This window comes from Hydra viridissima, unplaced genomic scaffold, assembly GCF_058129835.1.
Source record: "Hydra viridissima isolate aposymbiotic clone 2 unplaced genomic scaffold, HvirCarnegie_v1 scaffold_13, whole genome shotgun sequence".
Lineage (NCBI taxonomy): Eukaryota > Metazoa > Cnidaria > Hydrozoa > Anthoathecata > Hydridae > Hydra > Hydra viridissima.
In genome coordinates, this window is record NW_028324312.1 from 9,336,513 (window position 1) to 9,359,496 (window position 22,984).

At 30.1% G+C, this 22,984-nt stretch overlaps 2 protein-coding genes and 4 pseudogenes across 5 annotated transcripts; 3 read left to right on the top strand and 3 right to left on the bottom strand.

Moving 5' to 3' along the window:
• Positions 1 to 2,729: 2,729 nt before the first annotated feature.
• On the top strand, positions 2,730 to 3,604 carry LOC149880355 (uncharacterized; annotated as a pseudogene).
• Positions 3,605 to 4,075: 471 nt separating this feature from the next.
• Positions 4,076 to 7,079, top strand: LOC149880356 (uncharacterized; annotated as a pseudogene). Its single transcript, XR_016446124.1, has 2 exons — positions 4,076 to 5,784; positions 6,063 to 7,079. The product of XR_016446124.1 is annotated as an uncharacterized LOC149880356 (transcript).
• Positions 7,080 to 9,600: 2,521 nt separating this feature from the next.
• On the top strand, positions 9,601 to 12,767 carry LOC149880357 (uncharacterized; annotated as a pseudogene). Its single transcript, XR_016446095.1, has 5 exons — positions 9,601 to 10,269; positions 10,392 to 10,589; positions 10,743 to 10,834; positions 11,126 to 11,873; positions 11,982 to 12,767. The product of XR_016446095.1 is annotated as an uncharacterized LOC149880357 (transcript).
• A 2,522-nt stretch (positions 12,768 to 15,289) lies between these two features.
• Positions 15,290 to 18,114, bottom strand: LOC149880358 (uncharacterized). Its single transcript, XM_090071039.1, has one exon. It carries the CDS (start codon positions 17,526 to 17,528, stop codon positions 15,786 to 15,788), a length of 1,743 nt encoding a protein of 580 aa, XP_089927165.1. The 5' UTR covers positions 17,529 to 18,114; the 3' UTR covers positions 15,290 to 15,785.
• On the bottom strand, positions 17,702 to 18,792 carry LOC149880359 (uncharacterized; annotated as a pseudogene).
• A 1,159-nt stretch (positions 18,793 to 19,951) lies between these two features.
• On the bottom strand, positions 19,952 to 22,673 carry LOC149880360 (uncharacterized). Of its 2 annotated transcripts, XM_090070585.1 has the most exons (7): positions 22,349 to 22,673; positions 21,615 to 21,675; positions 21,289 to 21,461; positions 20,970 to 21,037; positions 20,648 to 20,763; positions 20,279 to 20,338; positions 19,954 to 20,045 (listed from the first exon to the last, which is right to left on the bottom strand). In XM_090070585.1, exons 3-6 carry the CDS (start codon positions 21,415 to 21,417, stop codon positions 20,325 to 20,327), a joined length of 327 nt encoding a protein of 108 aa, XP_089926711.1. In that variant the 5' UTR covers positions 21,418 to 21,461; positions 21,615 to 21,675; positions 22,349 to 22,673; the 3' UTR covers positions 19,954 to 20,045; positions 20,279 to 20,324. The 2 variants fall into 2 exon arrangements, with proteins under 2 accessions (XP_089926710.1, XP_089926711.1); XM_090070584.1 differs by lacking the exon at positions 20,279 to 20,338 and having other exon boundaries at positions 19,952 to 20,045; positions 22,349 to 22,665.
• Positions 22,674 to 22,984: the final 311 nt, after the last annotated feature.

Consider the following 22,984-nt stretch of genomic DNA (forward strand, 5'->3'; position numbering starts at 1 on the left):
ACTCACTTTTGTCAGTAAAAGTAAGGATGTTAATAACAACTCTTTAATAGATACATGTATTCTATTAGTTGCCTAATAAACTCCACGGGGTTGGGTTGAAAAAAAAAACCTTAACCCTTTGCGGTCCAATGTCCCGTGTGACGGGACATTATGAAAATGTCGTTGCGGTCTAATGTCCCGTGCCACGGGACATCTACTATGTTGATGTTTATACAGAAAAAATTATCTTTTTAAGCTAACTTGGACAATTTAATAGGTTCAATTGGTAATATTATAGTGTGTTTTTAACTTTGTGCTTTTCAGTAACATTTTTTGAACGTCTAGCCTTACTTATACTCTTAGAAATTTTTATAAAAATTTACTTACTAATGGCAAGGAAGCGTTTTACAACTGAAGAAGTATTGATGGCATTGGATGAAACAAGTACTGAAAACGACAGTGAATACACTTTTAGTGAATCTGAGACTGAATTCTCAGAGATATCAGAGTCAGAGAAAGATATTGAACTGAATGAAATTGATGATAACGAACCTGCTTTAAACATAGGATGGATAAAAGTAGTGCAAGATACTCCTGCATTTGAAGCATTGCCATTCACAGTAGCAAATGTAGGCTCTCAGCATTCAATAAATTTAACACGTGAACTAGATTTTTTCAAGTTATTTTTTACTAATGAGTTACTTGCAGATATTGTAACTGAAACTAATCGTTATGCTAAGTCAAAAATTAAAAATAACAAATTGAAATCTCATTCTATTTGGCATAAATGGAAAGATGTGACACTTGAAGAAATTCATGCTTATTTTGGTACTATTTTGAATATGGCTTTGAATGAAAAATCAAGTATAAAACATTATTTTTCTTGTGATTGGCTAAACTACATGCCATTTTTTTCAGCAGTTTTTTCTCGAACTCGGTTTCTTCAGATACATTGGATGCTGCATGTATCCCCACCATCAAATTCATCTAATGAACTGAATAAACGTGCAAGGAAAGTGCATCGTGTTGTATCAGAAATGAAAAGTTCCTGTTCTAGAAATTTTGTCCCATCTCGTAATATTGCAATTGATGAAAGTACTATTGGATTCAAAGGTAGAGTTGCATTTCGCATGTACAATCCACAAAAACCCACAAAGTGGGGCATTCGTGTTTTTGTTTTAGCTGATAGTGAAACAGGTTATATTAGTTTCTTTGAACCGTATTATGGTAATTGCACTACTGAAAGTTTGGCAAGACCTATGATGCAGTTTACAAGTCGAATCGTGTTGCATTTGTGTGATGAGCTTTTAGAGGTTGCCCAAGGTAGTGGTTATCACTTATTCACTGACAGATTATATACTAGTTTTCCTCTTGCACAAGAACTCCTCAAAATGAGCATACAAACTACAGGAACAATAATGAAAAATAGAAAACAGTTACCTGAAGATATAAAAAAACTCAAATTAAAGAAGCACGAAGTTTCTGCATATGTACACTCTTCCAATGTTATGGTTTTGGCATGGCAGGACAGGCGACAAGTTCTGATGCTGAGTACTTTCCATGATTCAACAACTGAAGTTGCAAAACAAAGAACAAAACAAGGTATTGTAGACATTGATAAACCAACTGTTATTGTAAATTATTCGAAACATATGGGAGCTGTTGATCGAGCTGATCACTATTGTTCCAGCTATTCATTTCTACGCAAGTCTTTAAAATGGTGGAGAAAAATATTTTTCTGGTTGTTGGAAGTTGCAGTTGTAAACAGTTATATATTGTTCAATAAGTTTTGTGAAAGCAATGGTAAAAACAAACTTCGACACCTAACCTACAGACAAAACCTCATTGAGCAATTAGTAGGAACAGTTCGTAACATTCAAGAACGAAAAGGAAGGCGATCATCACTAGATGATAATGAGCGCCTCAACCAAAAGCCACATTTTATTGCACAAGTTCCAAGTAATAATGCCAAAGACTGTTTAGTATGCAGTGACAGAAAAACACAAGGTGGTAGAAAAAAAACCGTGTACTATTGTAAAACCTGCACTAGAAAACCAGGACTACACCCTACTGATTGTTTTGAACTTTACCATACAGAGACTGAGTTTCATGTAAAATAGGATATCCAAAGTCAATATTGCAATTTACTTAAGAATAAAAACAAGCTTGTACATATATTTGTTTTTTCTTTCTTGTTTAGTACTTGCACTTAGGTCATAGTGTTTTTGGCAGAATAAAAATTAAACAATTTAGTGCTACACTAAAAACCTATTTTTTGTAAAAAATAAAGAAAAGCCATGGGTCAAACATATATTTTCTGTTATATTTAAGGTCAATAAGTAAAAAAAAAATTTGGACCTGATAGGCAAAAAAAAATTTTTTTTAAAGACCTCAAAGGGTTAATAAGCGTTCCCTTCCGTTTATAAGGCAACTAAGAGTACATGTAAAGTTCTATTTATTAAAATCATGGTCTATAATAACAGGCCTTGACATCGCACAATAACGTTGTTTGACTGAATGCCGATTTATAATACTCCGTTTACATTTTGATTTTTTTAGTAATTTATGAAATCCTATTGGTTGATAAGTTATATAAAGCAACTTTAGGACGTAACAGCTAACTGGATGCTGTAATAACTAACAGTATATAGTTGTCGAATTAATGATAAGTTATTTTACCAGTTTAAAAAATGCCTTTAAAATGTTGTGTACCGCTCTGCAAGTTGAACTGTCACTAAACTGTAACGAAAACCTCGATTTATAAATTACCAAAGGATCCAGAGAAAATGAAAAGATGGAGTGATGCCATCCTAAGAGCTTATTTTATTGTCTCTGACAACACAGCAGTATTAGAGCTGCATTAGCCCAGATGATGCACCTTTTGTAACCAAATATGGAAAATAACGACCGTTAAACTCACCATCTATCTTTAAAAATATACTACCAAGTTGTTTACCAACACCACCAAAGCACGAAAAACTATGCGAGATAGCGGATTTTGAAATATTTTACCAGATGAGTTAAGTCTTTCTAAAAGATGATACACTTGTATTATATGACTTTCAATCTATGTTCATAAATAGCAATGATTGTATTGTTTTTCAGCTTAATGAAAAAAGTTTACACACACAGTCAAAAATTTTCGAACTTGGTGTTCCTTTTTTTTTTATGGAAATTTTTGATGATTTTTCATTTGCTGCTTATCGCAATGGCACCACTTCTAATATTTCATCTCTAAATAAAAACAGATTAACATTAATCAAAACTAAATCTTTTTTTTTTTAAAGCAGTTTGATTTTTAGTCTAAAGAAAATTCTCACCAATCTAATATTCTATTTAAGCACGTTAATTCCATGAGAAAGGATAACGTAGGTGAAATTTTTTATACCCCAGATATTATATGCACGGCATATGAATGTTTTGCTATGCAACAAAGTTTGTATGACCGTTTGTGAATTGACGACAAATTGCCTAGTATTCGAACTCTAATACGGCTGACCTCAAAAATTAGCTCAACCAATGACTTAAACTTCATAAACAGTATTCTTATGAATTCAAATCCAATGAAGAGAACCTTTATTCTTTTGATTGATGAGATGTTTGTTAAAGCTTCCCTTCTTTATCAAAGAGGTACTAAATTTGGTCATGTAGTAAACGACTCTGAAAAGTTGGCCACAACAATTTTATCATTTATGATAAAATGTATTTTTTGAGGTCCAGAGTTAATATATTTGTTGTCATCAGTATTTACTGCTAATGCCCAACCATTATGAATATCAATTATTGTTGATACAATAATTGATATTCATAATGGTTGGGCATTAGCAGTAAATACTGATGGCTACTGAATATTTCAGCGATTTTTTGCAACATTTAAAACAGCTGAAAGTAAAACATGGTTATCAACATGAGATAAACTTTAATTATATGATTATGTGCATCTGTTAAAATCTATACAAAACAATTGGTTAACAGAAAAGACTGGTCAGCAGCAATTTTTGCATAATGGAGTTATTTTCTTGGCTAAGTGGAGAGGTTTATAAATGTTACATAAAACTGAGTGCAATAGTCTTTTTAAACTTACAGCTAAATCAATTTATCAAAAACACTAGAGAGATTGTCTGTAAAGTTGTGTTTGTGTGTTTTTTGTGAAGCAACAACTGCTTTTAGAACACACCCAGACATTGAAAGGAAAGCTTTTGAAGGTACTGCCATACTTATAAAAAAAATTATTTCTTTTTGGAGTGTTGTCAACGTCAAAGTACCTGGTGCTAGCACTGGCCTTAGAAATAAATTAAAAATAAAGCAGCAGCTGGCAATGTTTGAAAAACATGGGTCACAAATTGTTTGTATTGATTCGACACATTGCACTAATCAGTATGCATTTCCTTTGGTAACTTTGCTAGTTCGTGATGATTTTAAGAGGGGCTATCCAGTAGCTTTTTTTTATTTCCAATCATTCTGATGAACAAACTATAAGACCATTTTTGGAGGAAATAAAGAAGAGATGTACCATTCCAGTACATGTTAACGCTGTTATGACAGATGATGATTGCTCAAGTTGGAATGCTTTTTCTAAAGTATTTGGAGAAACTCGTCACTTGCTATGCCAATGGCATGTAAAGCGTGCCTGGTGTGGCAAACTTCCTTTAGTTGGTTCTCAACATTTACAAGATATTTACCAGATCCTAGATACACTGATTGATGAGAAAGATCCTATAGTTTTTACATCAATTATGAATGGCTTTGTCAAAACATATGAAAGTATATGTCCTAATTTTGTAAATTACTTTGTAACATACTATGCTACTCGACATGAAAAATGGGCTTCTTGTTATCGCAACTTTCCACATGCGGATACTGACACTAATATATTGCTTGAATCATTTCATAACAAATTAAAAACAGTTTATATGGATAGACGACCCAATAAAAGGTTAGATGATCTAATAAAGTTACTTTTAAAAATTGAGGAAGATGATTATTGGAGACACAAAAGAGACAACATTTATCTAGGAACTATATCTCTCGCCCAAAAAATTTAAATAACGTCACGAAAAAGGAATGCTGATTTCAGACAACTGTGTTCTTAAATGTTCATCAAGTCAATGCACTGTGAAAAGTCAATCAAAAGACTTAACATATAAAGTTGACATTTTGCAAGACACCTGTAAAGAACTTTTATGTTCACACTTATGTATAAATCCAGCCTGTGTTTGTTTGTGTGCATATTTATGTAAGTGTAGTTGCAATGACAAGGTTAACCCTTGTAAGTATATTCACAAGCTACAATCATTCCTTATGAGAACAAAAAAAAACTTCCTAAAAGAATTTTCAGTTGTATCAGAGCATGGTCAGATGATGAAAAAGCCACAAACATTTAATAACGAGACTGAAAGGTTTTAAAAAAATGTTGATGAGTTATCTATATTAGTAACTAATCCCTTGGTAGTAAGTATTCAACTTCCATCAATAAACAGACAATTGGAAGACATGATTAGACAAGTCAAAGCCATTAAAGGCATTAACTCAATTGATGTACCTATGAAGGCAACTTTGCAAAGTAAAGTTTTGAACTTTGCACTAAATAAGAAGATAGATAGTCAATGGCAGCCTAATAAGTTCAGAAAAACAAGAGAAGATAAAAGGAAAAAAAACAAAACCATACCAATATCCTGAACAATATCAAAAAGAGGAGATAATTTTAAAAATGTGTCAGAAAGATATTGATTTAATACGCAATAAAGAAATTGCAACAATATGTGATGACATCAAAGCTAGTGACTTTACCAGTACTCTTATTAGGTTAGTGCCCCTGCAGTAAGCATTTTTGTTTCCATATTTTTTCTAGTGTGTCAGTCGAGAACCAACACTTTTTAAGGTCACTTTTTATGCTTTTGAGTTCTTTGAATTTATAGTTTATTTTATTCTTTTCTGATACTCTTAATTTTTTAAAATATATATATTTGAAGAATATATGTTGAAATTAGATTAAAATATGAATATTGATTGATATAATGCTAATTAGATTCATCAGTATGTTTTATCAACTGATTCATAAAAATATTAAAAATTTTTTTTAGACATGGTCCTCACGAACTTTCTTTTATTTCTCTGTTGACTCTCGAAAACAACATTTCTTCAGACTTATTGCTAAAATTGCAAAAGACTAAATATCATTTTCAGAAAGGCTGGCTTCAAGATGAAGTTATCGGAAGCTTCCTGCATTGTTTAGAAAAAAGGTTTCCTTTTATAAAATACTGTGGGACAACAGAAGCATTAGCATTAAGCCACTCGCAAAGTCTAGAACTTTTATGGAAAGATGTTGACATTGAAAATATAGATCAAGTCTTTATTCCCTTTAATCCAAATAATTCTCATTGGATTTTAATACATCTGAATGTAAAAACAGAAGAAATAACTATTCTTGATCCACTATATTCAAATACTTTATCAAATAATTTTTCACATGCTAACTCAATTGCAGTTGCCAAAGATATTTTCCAGCGTAAATTCAACATATTAAACGCAAATGTTGTTTTAACACAAAGTCATTGTTTACAAAAAGACAGTTTTAACTGTGGTGTTTATGTATGCTACTATGCATTACAGTTGTGTGAAGGTAAAGTTTATAGTTATGTTAGTAACATATCCAGCAGTTATTTTGGTACACTGGTTTTAGTGGTTAATGTAGGTGTTGATTCCCTAACCCTGGGGTTTTTTTCTTGGCTGTAAATCATGGATCTGTAAATCACAGGCTTGAATTTATAATGGTTAATGGTTTAAGTAGGTTAATTTATTTTTAATTTTGTAAAGGTTTACAAAGTCAGTCAGCATCAGTTAAGCACAAATTTATTGACATTAGATTTTCACGACAACATAGAAATAAAAATGGCTAAAACTTCTTGACCTCAGACACTTTACACATACATACATACATACATACATACATACATACATACATACATACATACATACATACATACATACATACATACATACATACATACATACATACATACATACATACATACATACATACATACATACATACATACATACATATATACATACATACATACAGACACACACACACACACACACACACACACACACACACATACATACATACATACATACATAAATACATACATACATACATACATACATACATACATACATACATACATACATACATACATACATACATACATACATACATACATACATACATACATACATACATACATGCATGCATGCATGCATACATACATACTTGGTAAAAGAATTACCTATGTCACTTCTTGTGCCTATGTCACAAAAAGTTATGTAGGCACTTCTTTTATCAAGGCACAGATTTTTTGTAAAAGCTGTTTATAAACACAACAAATTTAAATGATTTTTAGGGAAAAGTCTTAATGATTCATTTAATGAGGTGCAATTTCGTAAATTCATTTACGACACTTTATGTGGTGGGTGTTTAAAGAACCTTGAAAGTGGTTTTGAAAAGTTGTATGATATTTGCAGGGTAAGTGAATAATTCTTTAAAATACAATGGAAATAAATATTTTATTTAATTATTAGCAGTTATTCATTTTTTCCTTGAAGCTGAAAATGTTATGGAGAGAGGAAAATTATGTAAGTTTCCTCCATCCAATCAAACTTTTTTTATTTACTCAAATTTCTTCCATCCCCTTAAGTTTTGGAATAAAATAGTGGATAGTGGAAACTTTCTATGATTTGTCATCTAATCCTCTGTAAATTCACAATCCATTATTTTTTGGAATTATATGTAAATTTAGTTTATCCTTACTTTAAAATCTATATATCTACGGTCTTAGAGGTATACAGTGTGATATTACAAATATATTAATACTGATATAGACTGTAGTATAATCTTAGCTTTCTATTATTATAGGTTTGCAAAAATTCCTTTGGAAAGAAAGATTGGGTGAAGTGTACAAAGTGTCCGCAGTGGTACCATTGTGAATGTGTAAACTTATCTATCAACGATGCAGATCTCATTGATAGCTTTCAAAGCCAACGATAAAACATTTTAAAAAACGGCTATTTTCATAGCCACAAATCTTCCAAAAACATTAAATGACATAGATAACAATTTTGTCATATGGGGCAGGTGAGGCTTCTTAGCCCTGGTAAAGGCAACTTTCGTAACTTACTATTTTTACTTTTAAGTTACTTAAAAGTTACAATTATATCAATTTAAAATTTATTTGATAGTTATGACATATATATATATATATATATATATATATATATATATATATATATATATATATATATATATATATATATACATACATACATATATATATATATATAATATTTTAGAAGAAATTCCTATCGGGGCGATAAAAAAAGAGCTACTCGCTTCACATGCATATGGCATATTTCCGTTATGAGTCAGTCCCTTAAACCAATTCCTGCGCCGCTGTACCGACCATAAGATTTTATCTTATTCTAGTCCTGTCATAACCAGCAAAATTTTAACTTATAAATATAAAAATACCCGTCAAAAATATCTAAAGATTTATCTCCGCCTGTTGTTTACATTTATAACTTTTAAGTAAAAACATCACGAATATTAGAATTATTGCGGGACACGGATGCGGGTTAATTTGTAAAACAATAAGTGTAATTCTCCCCTACACTCGATTCGTTTATCAATGTTGCAAGTTAAATTAAATTTATTTTTATATACTTTTAAGTTGTAAATATTATAATGCAAAATGTTTTACTTGTTGTGAAATGTTTTTGTGAATTCATTATGTACTTTGAAGAAGAGGAAACTGATCATACAGCATTCATCAAAGTGAACACATATTCGCAATCGGAAACTGGCAATAACCATGGTATTTAACTTATGCTGCGCAGTGAGCTGTTTTCAGCATTTAAAAACATTAGTAAAACAGTGTTTGTCTTACTGAATTCAGTGTTTACTGTGTAGGATAAGATTTAGTAAAGATATTTAACAACTTAAACGACTTTGCTCATTTTAAATGAAATCTTTTTTAGGCGATCTTCCAACCTTACTCCGTTCAATGTTTGCTCGTCTCACAAAGATTGAACAAAAATTAGATACATGTCTTATGCAGCAGAAAATGATACTGAAGGTTGTTGGCTCATCAGAGGTTGCTGTTGCATTACTTGACAATATATAATTGCCATTGCATTCCATTGTGCAATTAGAACATCTTGAGCAGGTTCTAATAGAAAAATCTTCATTTGATGGATTGGTATAATTAATTTAGATAATATTTTTATTGCAGATTTTTATCTGGTTTTAATGGGTCTGTTATAAAAAATATAAAACTTTCCAGATTATGCATCTTGGTCAGATCGGTGGACGAACTGTTGCAGAAACACTGAGAAACGTGCTCTCTGAATTGATGGCTACAGAAGTGGCTCAAAAAATAAACTTTGAAGGTCGAGGTGGGCAAAAGCAAGGAATCAAAACCATGAAAATATTATCTGCAATTTACGGTTGGTGATCAATAAATGTTGTTAATTATGTTGTGTATGGCCATTAAGAGAGGTCGATTTTTGAAGTCGACTTAGCTGTTCCCTCAGATGCCTAGAGTTTTTTTTAACTAATAAAGAACTAATTAAAGTTTTTTAACGAATTTGTTTCAGTTTTTTCGCGTTTAGGATAATGACTACAGTTTTTTCATTTTTTACGACTTGAAAAATAAATGCGTAATTCAAAAGAAACTAAAAATTTCTACAGACGCGGGAATAGTTTTATAAAGAAATATTGTAAACAAAAGCGATCGGGTAAATAATTTAATAATAATTTAAAATGTCCTTTGGTTAAAACTTGTAATAAATGGGTCCAAAAACAAGACAAACCACTAAAAAACTCATTGGAGGTTCAAAAAGTGATTTTCCTGTAAGTGACTTACCAACTTATGGAGACATTTATAGATACTTTTATTTCGTACAATCGGAGTTTAAAAACAAATCTAACATAATTGATAAGACCCAACAAGAACTTGTGAAAATTTGGTTAAATGAAATCCAAAATTGCCCTTGATAAAAAATGAGTCAATTTATTTAAAATTGGTCAAAGCATTTAACACAATGAAACTTATTATTGGAAAAAAATGCAAAAAAAGGACTTCTTATTGCAGCATATAGTGTATTGGAAAATTTATACGATATTTCTACCTGTGGTTGTAATTTAGATGAAGTTCCCTGTCATGATGATAGGGTCAAATGCAAAAATCTAGTAGTAAACATTTTTTATGTGTTTGTCCGCCAGAGTACAAGGTTAGTTAAGAATTAAATTTTTTTTATAGAGTTTCTTTGAACTTCCTTCACAAAAGTTAATCTACTTGTTTATCTATTTCTTTTTAGTTTACATTTATGATATTTTAATTAAATTTTCTTAGGTTCCCCTTGAGGAACGAGAATACATCAAATACCAAAGATCAAGAAATGGCACAAGAGGAAACATGCAGCTAGGGCCAATAGATTGGAGCTCTGTAAAAAAAGAAAAAAGAAGAGTAGGAAAGTGTCCAAATATTAAAGTACCTTCATCTGATAACTGCAAATTTTCTTCTTTTGATATAAATTTTGAGTCTGGTTCAGTAAGAATAAGTTTATATTTTTGTCCTAAATAAACACACACTCACACACACACACACACACACACACACACACACACACACACACACACACACACACACACACACACACACACACAGATGATTGCTTTAATATCCAAAAATGTTATATTTTAGGAATCATCTGCAGATTTAGAATATATGGAGCCAATTGCTATTTCAACATATAATTTAAGAAAGCTTGATAGCTTTGCTTTAGAGTGTGTTCGGTTAGTAAATTTTAGTTTATTTAGTTCTTTATTATTTCATAATACGCAGCTACTTTATCAATTTAGTTGTTGAATTTTTCTTTTAAATCTGTTCTCCTTAAAGTCTCTAACTATTCAGGAATTTTCCAAATAAAAAGTGTTATTAAAAACTTTTCTATGAGAAATACAATTAAAAGACTAAATTGGTGTTTTTATGGTTGTCTTAGCAATTTATATTTGAACTTGGTTATAATCTACTTGATAAATGTATTTTTTTTACACAAAGTTGTTTATTTTATTGTAAATTTTTAGCTATGCGGTATCGAGTGAAGCTGCAGCAGCTCTTGACAATGGACTTTTGAAAGATCTTAGAATTATTACTAAAACTGATAAAACTGATGTTTTAGATAAGAGTAAAATGGACCGAGCTAATAAAAGAGTTTGTCTTCAGTCTGTTGCTGAACATGATATTACAGTCCAAAATCTATCATGTATTGGATGTAATAGTAAAGATGATAAAGGTAGCCTAGTTTATAGAAGTATGTTACTAGATAGTCTGCAAAAAAAGCAAATTAACTGAAAAGGCATTTCATCTAAGTTTTACAGTAGAATCAGGAGAAATGAAAGGTAGACATCTGGCACACAAAGACATTTTAAATGAAATGGGAGAAAATTTAGCTCAGTCTGCTTTTGAAGTGTTAACACAATACAACAGTGTTGATTCTTTGTTAGGAATTGTTTTTGACAATACAATTGTCAACACTGGGTATAAAACTGGTCTGTGTTCCAGTCTTGAAAGGAAACTTGGCAGAACAATTCATAAAATTGGATGTGCATTTCATAGCAATGAGTTACCTTTGCGCCATATTATAGCACATTTAGATGGGGGTACAAACACTCCACAAACATTTTTTGGTGAAATTGGAAAAGCCGTAGCACAAGACCATCATAATAAACCAATTGCCAAATTCGAACCTGTCTTGACTACTTTAGTCATTCTAGAAGAGAGTGTGATCAATGACTTAAGTTCTGATCAAAGGTTATTGCTGGAATATGTGTGGTATAAGTTCAGGTAAGTATAATATTAAAAATATAAAACAAATTTAATCTGCAGCTTAATTAAGGATGTTTACTCTTATTATAATTTGTTTTTTTAAAAGAAAAAAATCTATTTAAATTCAGGTGCTGTAAATCCAATTTACACCTATTATAAAGTTGGTCCTGTAAATCATGCCAGGTGGCTAACATTAGCAATACGAATTTTAGTTTTGTATACAAGAACAGAACAACCTACTCCTGTATTTAAAGTGATAGTAAAGTACATACAGACAGAATATGGCCCAACCTGGTTTGCTATTAAGAAATCAAAAAAATTTACTGAAGGGCCAAGTATTTTATACGCAACATCAAAAAATATTAAGACTTTTAGCCAAACTATATAACACATTATACTACCTGTTGTTTTAAGAAATGCATATTGTCTTCTCCCAGAAAACTTTCTTTTATCCCTTCTTGTTAATTATATGAAAGAAGTACGAAATAGAGCAGTTAGGTTGATTTTAAAATGCCGAGAAAATCCTCCAACTGCCCCAATTGATAGAATATATGGTGGCATCAGAATTAACAAAATCCCAAATATTGAAAATCTTAAAATTGAGTGTGATACATGGACAGAACTGGTTTCTGATGATAAACTGATCTATGAACCTCGAGCTACTAAAAAATTAACTTATCAGGAACCACTTAATACAATTGAATGTAAACCAGATCCTTGTGAGCTTGGCTGGGACTTTCAATTGCACAGTCAGTCTGTTGAGCGTGCTGTAAAGCTTGTTTCTGAAGTTTCAAAAAAAGCGTATTCTTTACAGAATAGGCATGAGTTAGCAGTAGGAAAACAAAAAAGTCGAATTTTAAGGAAAAAGTTTTATTCGAAAAAAGATTATGATATATAGTATTTATTGTTTTTAACTTTCTCAACATTCCTATGTTATAATCCACAGTGTTATAATAAATTTAAATGCTTTTATTTTACCTAAAGCGAAAACTAATTTTAGTTAAAAATCTATTTTTTTGTTGCTTATTTTTGGAACAATTGTTAGATTATACCTAGGGAATAGCTAAGGCTAAGCAATGCACTCTAATAGGATCTGAGAATATTTTGAAAACTAAATTTTTTTAGCCTAAAACCATATACTTTTGTTAAGCTGTAACGCTTTAAATAAACGCTGCGTGTTGAATTTATTTTTTATAATACCTAATTTGAATAATAAAAAAAATAAGAAAAATGTAATGGTTTTAATTGAGCTTAATTGAGTTTCGATTAGCTTTTACTATTAAAAAAACTATTTTTTCAATAAAAGGTAATTTACTTTTTAAACTGTTGGGGATCAAAGCTGCTACTTTTGCTACCTTTTTTCACCGGTTCCTGCAAATCTGTAAAATATAACACTAACTTGTATGTTTGACTTTTATATAACTAAAAATAGTATTTAGTTGATGGGTGCAAAGTAAAATCAGCAACGCCACAGTTTTTATTTTTACCAAAAAAAATTATGAATTATGTAACAAGGTTCGTTTTTCAGTTTTTAAGCATAAAATGTGTGGTAACTGAAAAGTTCCGGCAATGATTTTGCTTCTTTGTAACGATACAACAATATCCTAACTGTAAATGTAGGCAAGAGATCTAAAAAATCGAAAACCTTAAAACTACTAGTTTTCAATGATACCCTTCAATTGTTAAACACATTTTTAGTAAAATTGACGTTTTTACTGAATTTTTCTAATCAATTGCGAAAAATTTGAGTAAAGTAGAAAAAAAAAGAAAGATTGTTCCGAATTCCTGACAATATTTCCCAGCTATATGAGGGCACAGCAAGTTAAAACTTTGAAAAAAGTACAAAATCGACCTCCCTTAATGGGCATTTAGTTATAACTAGCAAAATTTACTTATGCATGTTTCATTAAATATACAGTACATGTAATGAAACATGTAAATTTTGTTAGTTACGAAGGTTTAAACCATAACGTATTAGGCCTCACATAAGGTTTTAACTTTCAGTTAACACGAGTATGCTCTATGAATAATAGATAATAGAAAATAGAATATCATGAAATTTACCATGAAAAATTCATTCGTTTTTTTTTTTTTTTTTAATGATTGCACAACCAATGACTTTTTAATTACTTTTAAACCAAATTTTCATCTATTTTTCTTTAGGGCTGCTGTGTACATTATATTAAATGTTTAATTTTTTTTATATGGTTAGGTGCAGTTCAGCATAATCCATATACAAAAAATGCTACGAAAACGGAAGTAAAGGAATACGTGAAGTCGTGGCATCGTAATTCGTGCGATAGCAAAAAGTCAGACGGATCAGGAGGGCGCAAACGTCGTAGCCTTGACAGTTCAACAAACAAACGTTTGAGGATTGTTTCAGCATCCCATTCACTACTTCAAGAAAAAGAGGGTGATGCAGATGACGACGATAATTAATGTACAACAGTTTATATCATCTAATATACGTATATTTTCTTACATATTTTTTATTCTCTACCTTGAAAAGGCATTTTGATACCTTAAAGTAATTTACCTTATGAATTCATCCACGCTTGATCGTGATACCATTCAAAAGGTATTTCGATTAAACTACTTAAATAGGTTTTATAATACATTAAATAATAACAAATAAAAGTTATTTTATTTTAACACTGGCGGAACTATGTATTAAGTACAAAAAGCGTTTGTAATTCATTGGCCCTAATAAAATATATATTCGGATACATGCTGGCTAAACAGCGTCGAGCCAATGTCAGTGGGCCAATGCATGCCCGGCGGTTACCACAGAATTGGCACAACGTTGGTTGCCAACGGTGGGTCTACTTTACGATAAGAATTGGCCAAACGTCGGGCCAACGATGGTGTGTTGGCTGGGATGTAATTTTCATTTCATAAAATTAACATTTTTATTGAAACAAAAACAAATTAAAGCAACCATAAGTTATAAGCAGTTGTAATTAGTTAGCTAGCAGTTGTTAATTGTTAACAGTTGCATAATAACTCCTCATACGCGTTGAAATAAGAACTGAATACATGTTTGTGGCCATTATATTTCATTGATATGACCGATATATCATGCCAATATTATTAATCCATATCAGAAGTTTTTATTTGAAGCACTCATTTAAAATCTCTAAACATGCAAAAGAACATGGTGATTTTGTTAAAAAGATTTGCATTTGCTGCTTTAGGAAAGGGTAGGACTTAAGACCATTAGGTAATGCTGAAACAACTTATTTAAATCTAAATAAATAGAAAAATGGCTACTCAAACCTTATCAACACTGTACCCAGCAAATATTTCAGCGTTGATTCAACGTTGAAAACCGGTCGCAAAAGATGTTGCGGAAACGTTGACAAAGTAATCGATTTTGCAAAGATATGTAACGTTGTTAAAGACACGTTGATTAATAGTCCGGTAGAATTTAGTCTTAACCTAGAAAAAATTAGTATAAAGACATGTTATATATCGTTGGAAAGCTTATTTTTTCCTCTTTTAAATGAGTAATTGGTAATTTTTTTTATTTTGGGGAAAAAAAGTTGTGACGTCATAAAGATTAGCAGAAAAGCACCAAAATTGACGTTTTTTTACTAAAAGAATTTATAATTTAAGCAAGTAAATGTAATATATTTTTATATTTATTACTCCTAAGTATTAGTAGTTGGTTTAATGAACTGAAAGCGAAATAATAATAACTAAAAGTACGGTATAAAGGTAGAGGGGGACGCTACTTTAGCCAATTTTTTGAAAATTTGACTTAAAGATGTGTTTACAAAACAAATATATTCAAAATATATAAAATACTGTTAAACGTAATTATTCTGTAATGTTACCAAGAGCATGTTAAAAAAAATTTACAAAGAAGTTTATCTTTATGCATTAAGTTTATCTTACTTATTCTGATTAAATTAAAATTTATGTAAAAACATCTGAGAAGTGACGGTCATGGGCTGGTTCATTTTCTTCGTCAACTTTTTCAATATTTGTACAGTTAATCCCGTGACAGGTAGCACACGATGAAGTGCAGTGAAGTCCCATCTTTCTGCAGGAACATCGACTCGAACAGGAGTTTTTACACCCAAATCGAACAACCTTTAGGATATCCTCTGGACCTGCATTTTCATCTGTCGCTATTGGTGAGTACATAAAGCCATTTAATTTCCATCCCCAATTAAGTGGGTCAAGATCAATTTCACTTAGACATCTCCAAATACGCACTTGATGATATACTCTCAATCCATGGTAGTAAGCAGCTCTAGGAGATGGTGGAAGAACAGAAGGGTCTATGTGAGCTCGATCTGAGTTTATCATTTCCTCGTACTTTTGCTTTCGTATTTGTTGTAGATTTGATGTTGAGGAATGTAGCAGCTGAAAGAAACGAATTGATGCATTTCCAATCTCATCAGGCGATTTATCATCATGGTAAAAAATATTTGCTGCATTGCACAAGTCTTTGGCTTCAAGCTTTCTAAAAATTGAAGTCTTTCCAAAATTGTGAATTGCTGATGTTGTATCACAACCTGTAAATGCGTGCGCAAAAAGAATATTGTTAATGACATGTTCTGCTGTACTGCCAATAATCTGATCAATGTCATAACATTCACGCTGGCAATCAACTCTATTTGTCATACTTGTTAAATATATTTTGTGTAAAGATTCAACTGATTTACAGTGGTGTAATAAGAGGCAAAGAATATCGCTGTCATCAGCAAATATTGTGACGGGCTCTGTTTTGGAAAAGTTAAGTGCAATTTTAACGATTGTAGTATCTGCGTCAGAATGACACACATACACAGTAAAACCTCTTTCTCTTAATCTAACTTCTAGAATTCGGATAAATGATTTTTTGTTGGCGTAGTTAGAGAAAAATTTACTTCTATCAGACGGACAAGGATTGCTTTTATGTATTTCAACTGCAAATTGTGATAAAGATCCACGCTTTATACGCGTAGCGTCTTTTGTAGAATTTTCATATCCATCGAATACTACTACACTAACTTTAAAGTAATTAAGAAATTGGATGTACTTTTCAAAAATATTGTCAAATATTTCACCCTTGTTCCAATCGCAGTAGTATAAAAGAGCGCCACCATCGGCAACTTTTAAAGAATAAGGAGCAAATGGCATAGATATAACTGGCTTTGTTAGGTAATTTTTCAGCTTGTGTTTTTGAGCACTGCGCATAAGACCATCTTTAAAAAGTGACATAGGGAACGAAGTTAGTTCATAGTAAAAGTAGTCTTCAATTTCTTTTTCTGGTTTTTTCTCAACGATAACTGATAAACGCAAAAACAATGTCAAGGGATCAACTGATATATTTTCATTGTTGACTTTAATATTTGAGTACAGTCCTTGAAGATTTTTGAGTTGATTACTCCTTTTGAAGGATACTTCTGTGTATGTCATATCATTCATTTGTGCCAGTATTGATGCACCAATGCTTTCAGAACAATCACAAGTCACCTGATTAAACTCATCTACAAGCCCTGAGTCCAGAGCCTGAAGTTGTTCTCTTACATCAAATGGGCTATGAGAATCAAACCATGATTTAATTTTTTGAAAATCTTCAGAGTCACGTCTAATCCTTCCCGCACAAAGTTCTTTGTGTTCTTTACTTGAGTTTCTTGGCGAGGTTAATGAATTTATTGCTTCTGTCATTTCAGCGCACCTTGATAAAAAATATTATTTCTATATTTGTAAATATTTGCCCCAACGAATGACCTGTTAAATAAATTTAGTTTTTCTTGTATTCTATATTGTTATGTGTAAAAATTTTTTTAAAAAACAAATACAAATAAAATTATCACTTAATAAACAAACCTCGTCGTCACTTAATAAACAAACCTCACTGCAGAAAACAATGCTTGTGAAATTGACGTTTGTTTTAATGGCACAGGAATTAGTTCTCTGATAAACACCTTCAGCAATAAGGGTATGCAGGTGTTTTCATTGTTAGCTACATCTTCTATTAAAGGATACGTTTTTACATCATGGTCAAAATTCTTTATACAATCACTCAATAGTTTTGCTGCTGCAGTTATAAGTCTGATTTTTTCGTCCTCTGCATTGTGTTTTTTTCTGGTGTACCAGTTTTCGCATAATATATGTCTAAATCTGTCCAGTATAATTACATTACTTTTACCTTATCGCGAGACTAATTGCATAGAATCTCCGTATTTTTCTTTTAATTTATTTTGCGTCATTTTAAGGGAATATATTTCTTCTCCAAATGTTTGCATCATCTCGTAAAACTCAGAGACTGTGTATAGATCAATATCTTCCTCAAGTTTTATGCATGCTGCATTAAAGACAGTAAGCTTTTCTGTTGATGTTGGTCTTCCACAGCTTGATGTAGTAATAGGTTTTTCAAATTTTGCACGACAATAGATGTGATATCGTGCTTCAACAGCTACAAGATCATTTATATTCAAAAGTCTAGCTTCAACTGTTTTAGATAAAAAATCGTTACGTTCGTTGCATAATTCTAGAGTTGCATGATAAACTTTTGATGATTTTGTTCTTACTTCTATGAAATTATTTCTCTCAGGATGGCGACTGTCAAGTGTGCACATATTTCCACAATAAAAACATTAAAAAAAATCTGTTCTGATCGAGTTGAACGTTTTCTTTCAATAGGAGTTTCCATCGATGCTTGTGATCGTTTAATTGATTTTGATTGGTTTCTTAATTTAGTTCGACACGATGAGTGAATAAAAACCTTTTCTCCTGTCTCTTGTTTTTTATTCAGTTCATTTACTAATACATTTAAATCCAATTTTAAAGCACATTCAATTAATTTTCCAAGAGCCCCTTGGTTATCAACATTCCTTCCAAATCTTGCCCCCACTTGGCTCAACGAATCTCCTTCTAATTTCATTTTACCACACAATGCACATACAGAGGATTCATTTTTTAAGTCCATAATTTTTCAGTTTCAGAACTAGTTTTATTATCACTTACAAGATCAGATAATTTATATTAAAATCTGAAAATAGCAAATCATTACATAATTATAAACACTAAGATAAATAATTTATTAAAAAGTTTTTGATAAATATTGCCAAAAAAATTCGATTACATTTCGAATACAAAAAGAATATTACATTCTAATAACTTTAAAATTTGAAATGTAGAACAAAGAATTTTTATTCCCTCTACCCATTTTTACTTACAGAAACAAAGTTTAACAAAAATATTTGACAAAAACAAACAAAAAATCAAAAATATTCCTCTTGCAAAATTCAAAAAAGGTCCTTTGGGGGGCTGCGGCCCCCGCGGCTCCGAAAGCCATGTTTCTAGTAACAAAAAATATATATATATACTCAACACTTTTATATTGTTTAAATATAAGTGTTATTATAGTTACAACGCAACTTATTGTACAGCATACTTAAAATTTATCAGCAACGTTTAAAATTTCGTATTTTACTCCTAATCTTTGTGACGTCATAACTTTTTTTCCCCAAAATAAAAAAAAATACCAATTACCCATTTTAAAGAGGAAATAATAAGCTTTCCAACGATATATAACATGTCTTTATAATAATTTTTTCTAGGTTGACCCCTTTTTTGGTGAAATTCTACCGGACTATAAATGTTGTTGCGTAACGTTGAAAAAACGTTACTAAAAGACGTTACAAAAATGTCGCAACTAAACGTTGAAAAAATGTTACTAAAAAAGCGTTGCATAAACGTCGCAACATAACGTTGAAAAAACGTTATTAAAAAAGCGTTGCTTAAACGTTGTTAAAGCAGTCGATTTTGCAAGGATTTGTAATGTTGATAGTAAAACGTCGATTTAACGTTACTCTAAGACGTCGAATAAAGGTTGAAATATAACGTTGAATCAACGCTTATATATATATATATATATATATATATATATATATATATATATATATATATCTTGAAATGGCAAATAAATATATATATCTTGAATTGGCAAATAAAACAAAATTGTTTGTTGAACTCTACACTTGAAATATTTCCAAAATCGATTTTTAATACAACAGTAATATAAAATGATAAATATAAAAAAAGCCTAAAATATACAATTCATAGATATATATAAAAATATAAATACGTGTGAGTGTCTGTATATATTTATACAATATATAAAAATACATTTTACAGGACATCGTATCGATAGGCCAGGATATCATTGAGATACAGAATCTAAACCAAAAAATAAAACTTTTATCATTAGTGGTCTGAGAGCAAATGTAAAAAAAAAATTATAATGAATTAGTATGATTATTAATAAATTTATAAAGTAAAAACAAATATATATAAATATATAAATATATATATAAATATATAAATATATATATATATATATATATATATATATATATATATATATATATATATATATATATATATATATATATATATATATAAACTTTTACTATCATCAGTTTCTCTGAAGCAATCTAATTAGCTGACTGTAGTTGCTTAAATTTGAAAAGCTTGAATAAAACAATTTATAATACAATGAAAGATTACACAAATAAACGTATATTTAAGAAAAAGCGCTTTACACAAGACACAAACAAAATCATATCACATATCCTAAAATGTCATTAAAAAACTCTAAACTTCCGATTACTGCTTTCTAGAAAAATTTATTGGCAAATATTTCAGAATTGATTTTACAGCTTCATAAATCCCTGCTTCAGCTGGGTATCTTTTTGAGACACTCTTTAAAATATAAAATTGAAACTTAAATGCTATTATTAAAATCTGCATACTTAAAAAGTTTAAACAAAACATATTACCAACTAAAACATGATACAATTTTGTCTTTGAAAAAGCAAACTTTTGTTTGGTTTTGTTCGTGGAATTGATTTGTCCCTTCATGTTTAACAAACAGCGCAACTCAATCGTTAACAGTCTAAAAAGTTAGTAATTATTTGAATCAATATTTACAATATTGTACAATGCAACATTCATGCTACAGGAAAGAAAGCATATAATGATATGCTTAAAAAAGCGTATAATTATATTTAATATAATAAATATATTTCGCAAACACTTTTTAAATTATCCAATAAAAACCATTGCCATTTTTGCTTGGAAAGGTGTAAAAAATTGACCTACCGCTCAATAACACGTTTTACATTATCTTTTAAGTTAACTCCACCAATTTTCGCTATTTGCGATACCTGCTTTCAAAAAAATCTTTAATCAATGCTTAAATAATTATATAAAATAAGGCAATCTTTTATAAAATCCCTTACATTTTTAAACAAATTAAAAAACATTGAAACTTGAAAAAACAAAAAGTATGTATAGAATGACAAATTATAATAAATAAAATTATATTCTTTAATTAACTTTTCAGTTAATAAGGTAAATCAATTTACCATGATAATATAAAGAAAAAAATCAAACTAGCAATAGCAACAGGGTAACTTACCCATTTAGAAAAAATGACACTGTCATTTAATGTAGTATCTAGCTCAATAAGTTGTTCTATTGAACTCAATGCACTTATTTGCAGATCTTCGCATATATCTGAAGAAACATTTTGAAGATCCTTTACCATATTTTCAATTTCTAAAAGTTGTTTAAAAACCTTTTTCTGAAATTCTAAAAAAAAGAAATGCAATTTATTAAGCATGTATGTACATTTTTTTTTTAAATACATACAACTCTTTTTTTTTTTTATTCTTTACCATATAAAAAACAAAGAAAAGAGAAATCCAAAAAGAAACACAATTATTCACAAACATAATTACTCACATTCTTCTTCAGATTCCTCATTTCAGAGTCATGAAATTAAATCCTTCACATGCTTCTTTATCTATTAATAATTATTTAGTAAAATAAATATAAACCATAAATGTAAAAACTAAAATGTAGAATAAGTGTAAACAGATTACAATATATATCTAGGCAATAATAATAAAATAAACAGATTCAAAATATTACTTATGTGTATATATACAAATAGCTGTCATGTTTTGAAAATGTTTGAGGCAGAATTTTCTTTTAATGGTTTACTACTCCAACAACTAATTTAAAAATGTCCAAAGTTTGCTACTGACTGAGCTGAAATTCATTTTGTATAGATATTTATATACATTTATGTGAAATTTTTAAAAAAGCATGAATATATAATACAGACATAAAAACACACAATGAGTCTTCACACAATGAGAGTTTAGTCTGTTAACAGACTAAATTTAGTCTGACTTATTATAATTTATAAGCTTTGATATTACTTTGTACATCTGAACATTGTTAAAATAAAGTACTATTTATAACTAAGAAATAACTTTTTTTAAAAAAATGAGCATCTTATTAAAATGGTCAACTTAAAATAAAATAAAAATATAGACAAAAATAACCTGAATAAATAGAATTTACCCTGAGATTTATGTATATTATATACACTTTGATATAAAATCTAAAAGTTTTAAATTAGTCGCATTAAAAATAGGTTATAAAATATAACTTTAAAATATTTTTTATACCATCTGCATGCATTCTATTAGGTTTTCCTTGCCTTTCCACTACGGCAAATTATTTTTGTAAGGGCTACATCAATGAGACAAAAATTGTCAATGTGCTACTTCCTCAACGTTGCGAAAGCAACGTTTTATTAACGTTGGCAAAAAAACACTTTTTCAACGTTTTTTAATTACCACATTTTCAACGTGGGTATACGTAACGTTGAATAAACGTTGTTTTATAAATAGCTTAAATACGTTGAAAAAGCAGCTAATGTGTAACGTTGATAAACCTTAAACTTTGCGACGTTTCTACTGTGATTATTTGCGTACTTTTATTCAACGTTGAATAAACGCGATTTTTTGAGAAGATAATATACGTTGAAATTTAAACGCTTTTTCAACGTTGAAAATGTAACGTTTAAAAAGCGGTTTATCTTTAACGTTGATTATGCATAAATTTTGAAACGTTTTTAAAGTGGCTTTTTGCGTAAAGTGATTCCACGTTGAATAAACGTTTTATTTTGAGAAGCTAAATTACGTTACAATTTCAACGCTTATTCAACGTTTCAATTTACCGCGATTTAGTATACAAAAACGGACATTGATTCAACGTTGAAAAGACGTTGTTTTTGTCACTGTAACGCTTTTTCTACGCTG

Bases quoted from the DNA above. Each gene is read 5' to 3' on its own strand.
- LOC149880358 (XM_090071039.1), bottom strand. From the start codon at position 17,528: ATGACAGAAGCAATAAATTCATTAACCTCGCCAAGAAACTCAAGTAAA.
- LOC149880360 (XM_090070584.1), bottom strand. From the start codon at position 21,417: ATGGTAAAGGATCTTCAAAATGTTTCTTCAGATATATGCGAAGATCTG. The intron at 21,038-21,288 runs GTAAGTTACCCT...TTTTTTTGAAAG, and splicing joins GTGTCATTTTTTCTAAATGG to CAGGTATCGCAAATAGCGAA. The intron at 20,764-20,969 runs GTAGGTCAATTT...CTAACTTTTTAG, and splicing joins GTAAAACGTGTTATTGAGCG to ACTGTTAACGATTGAGTTGC.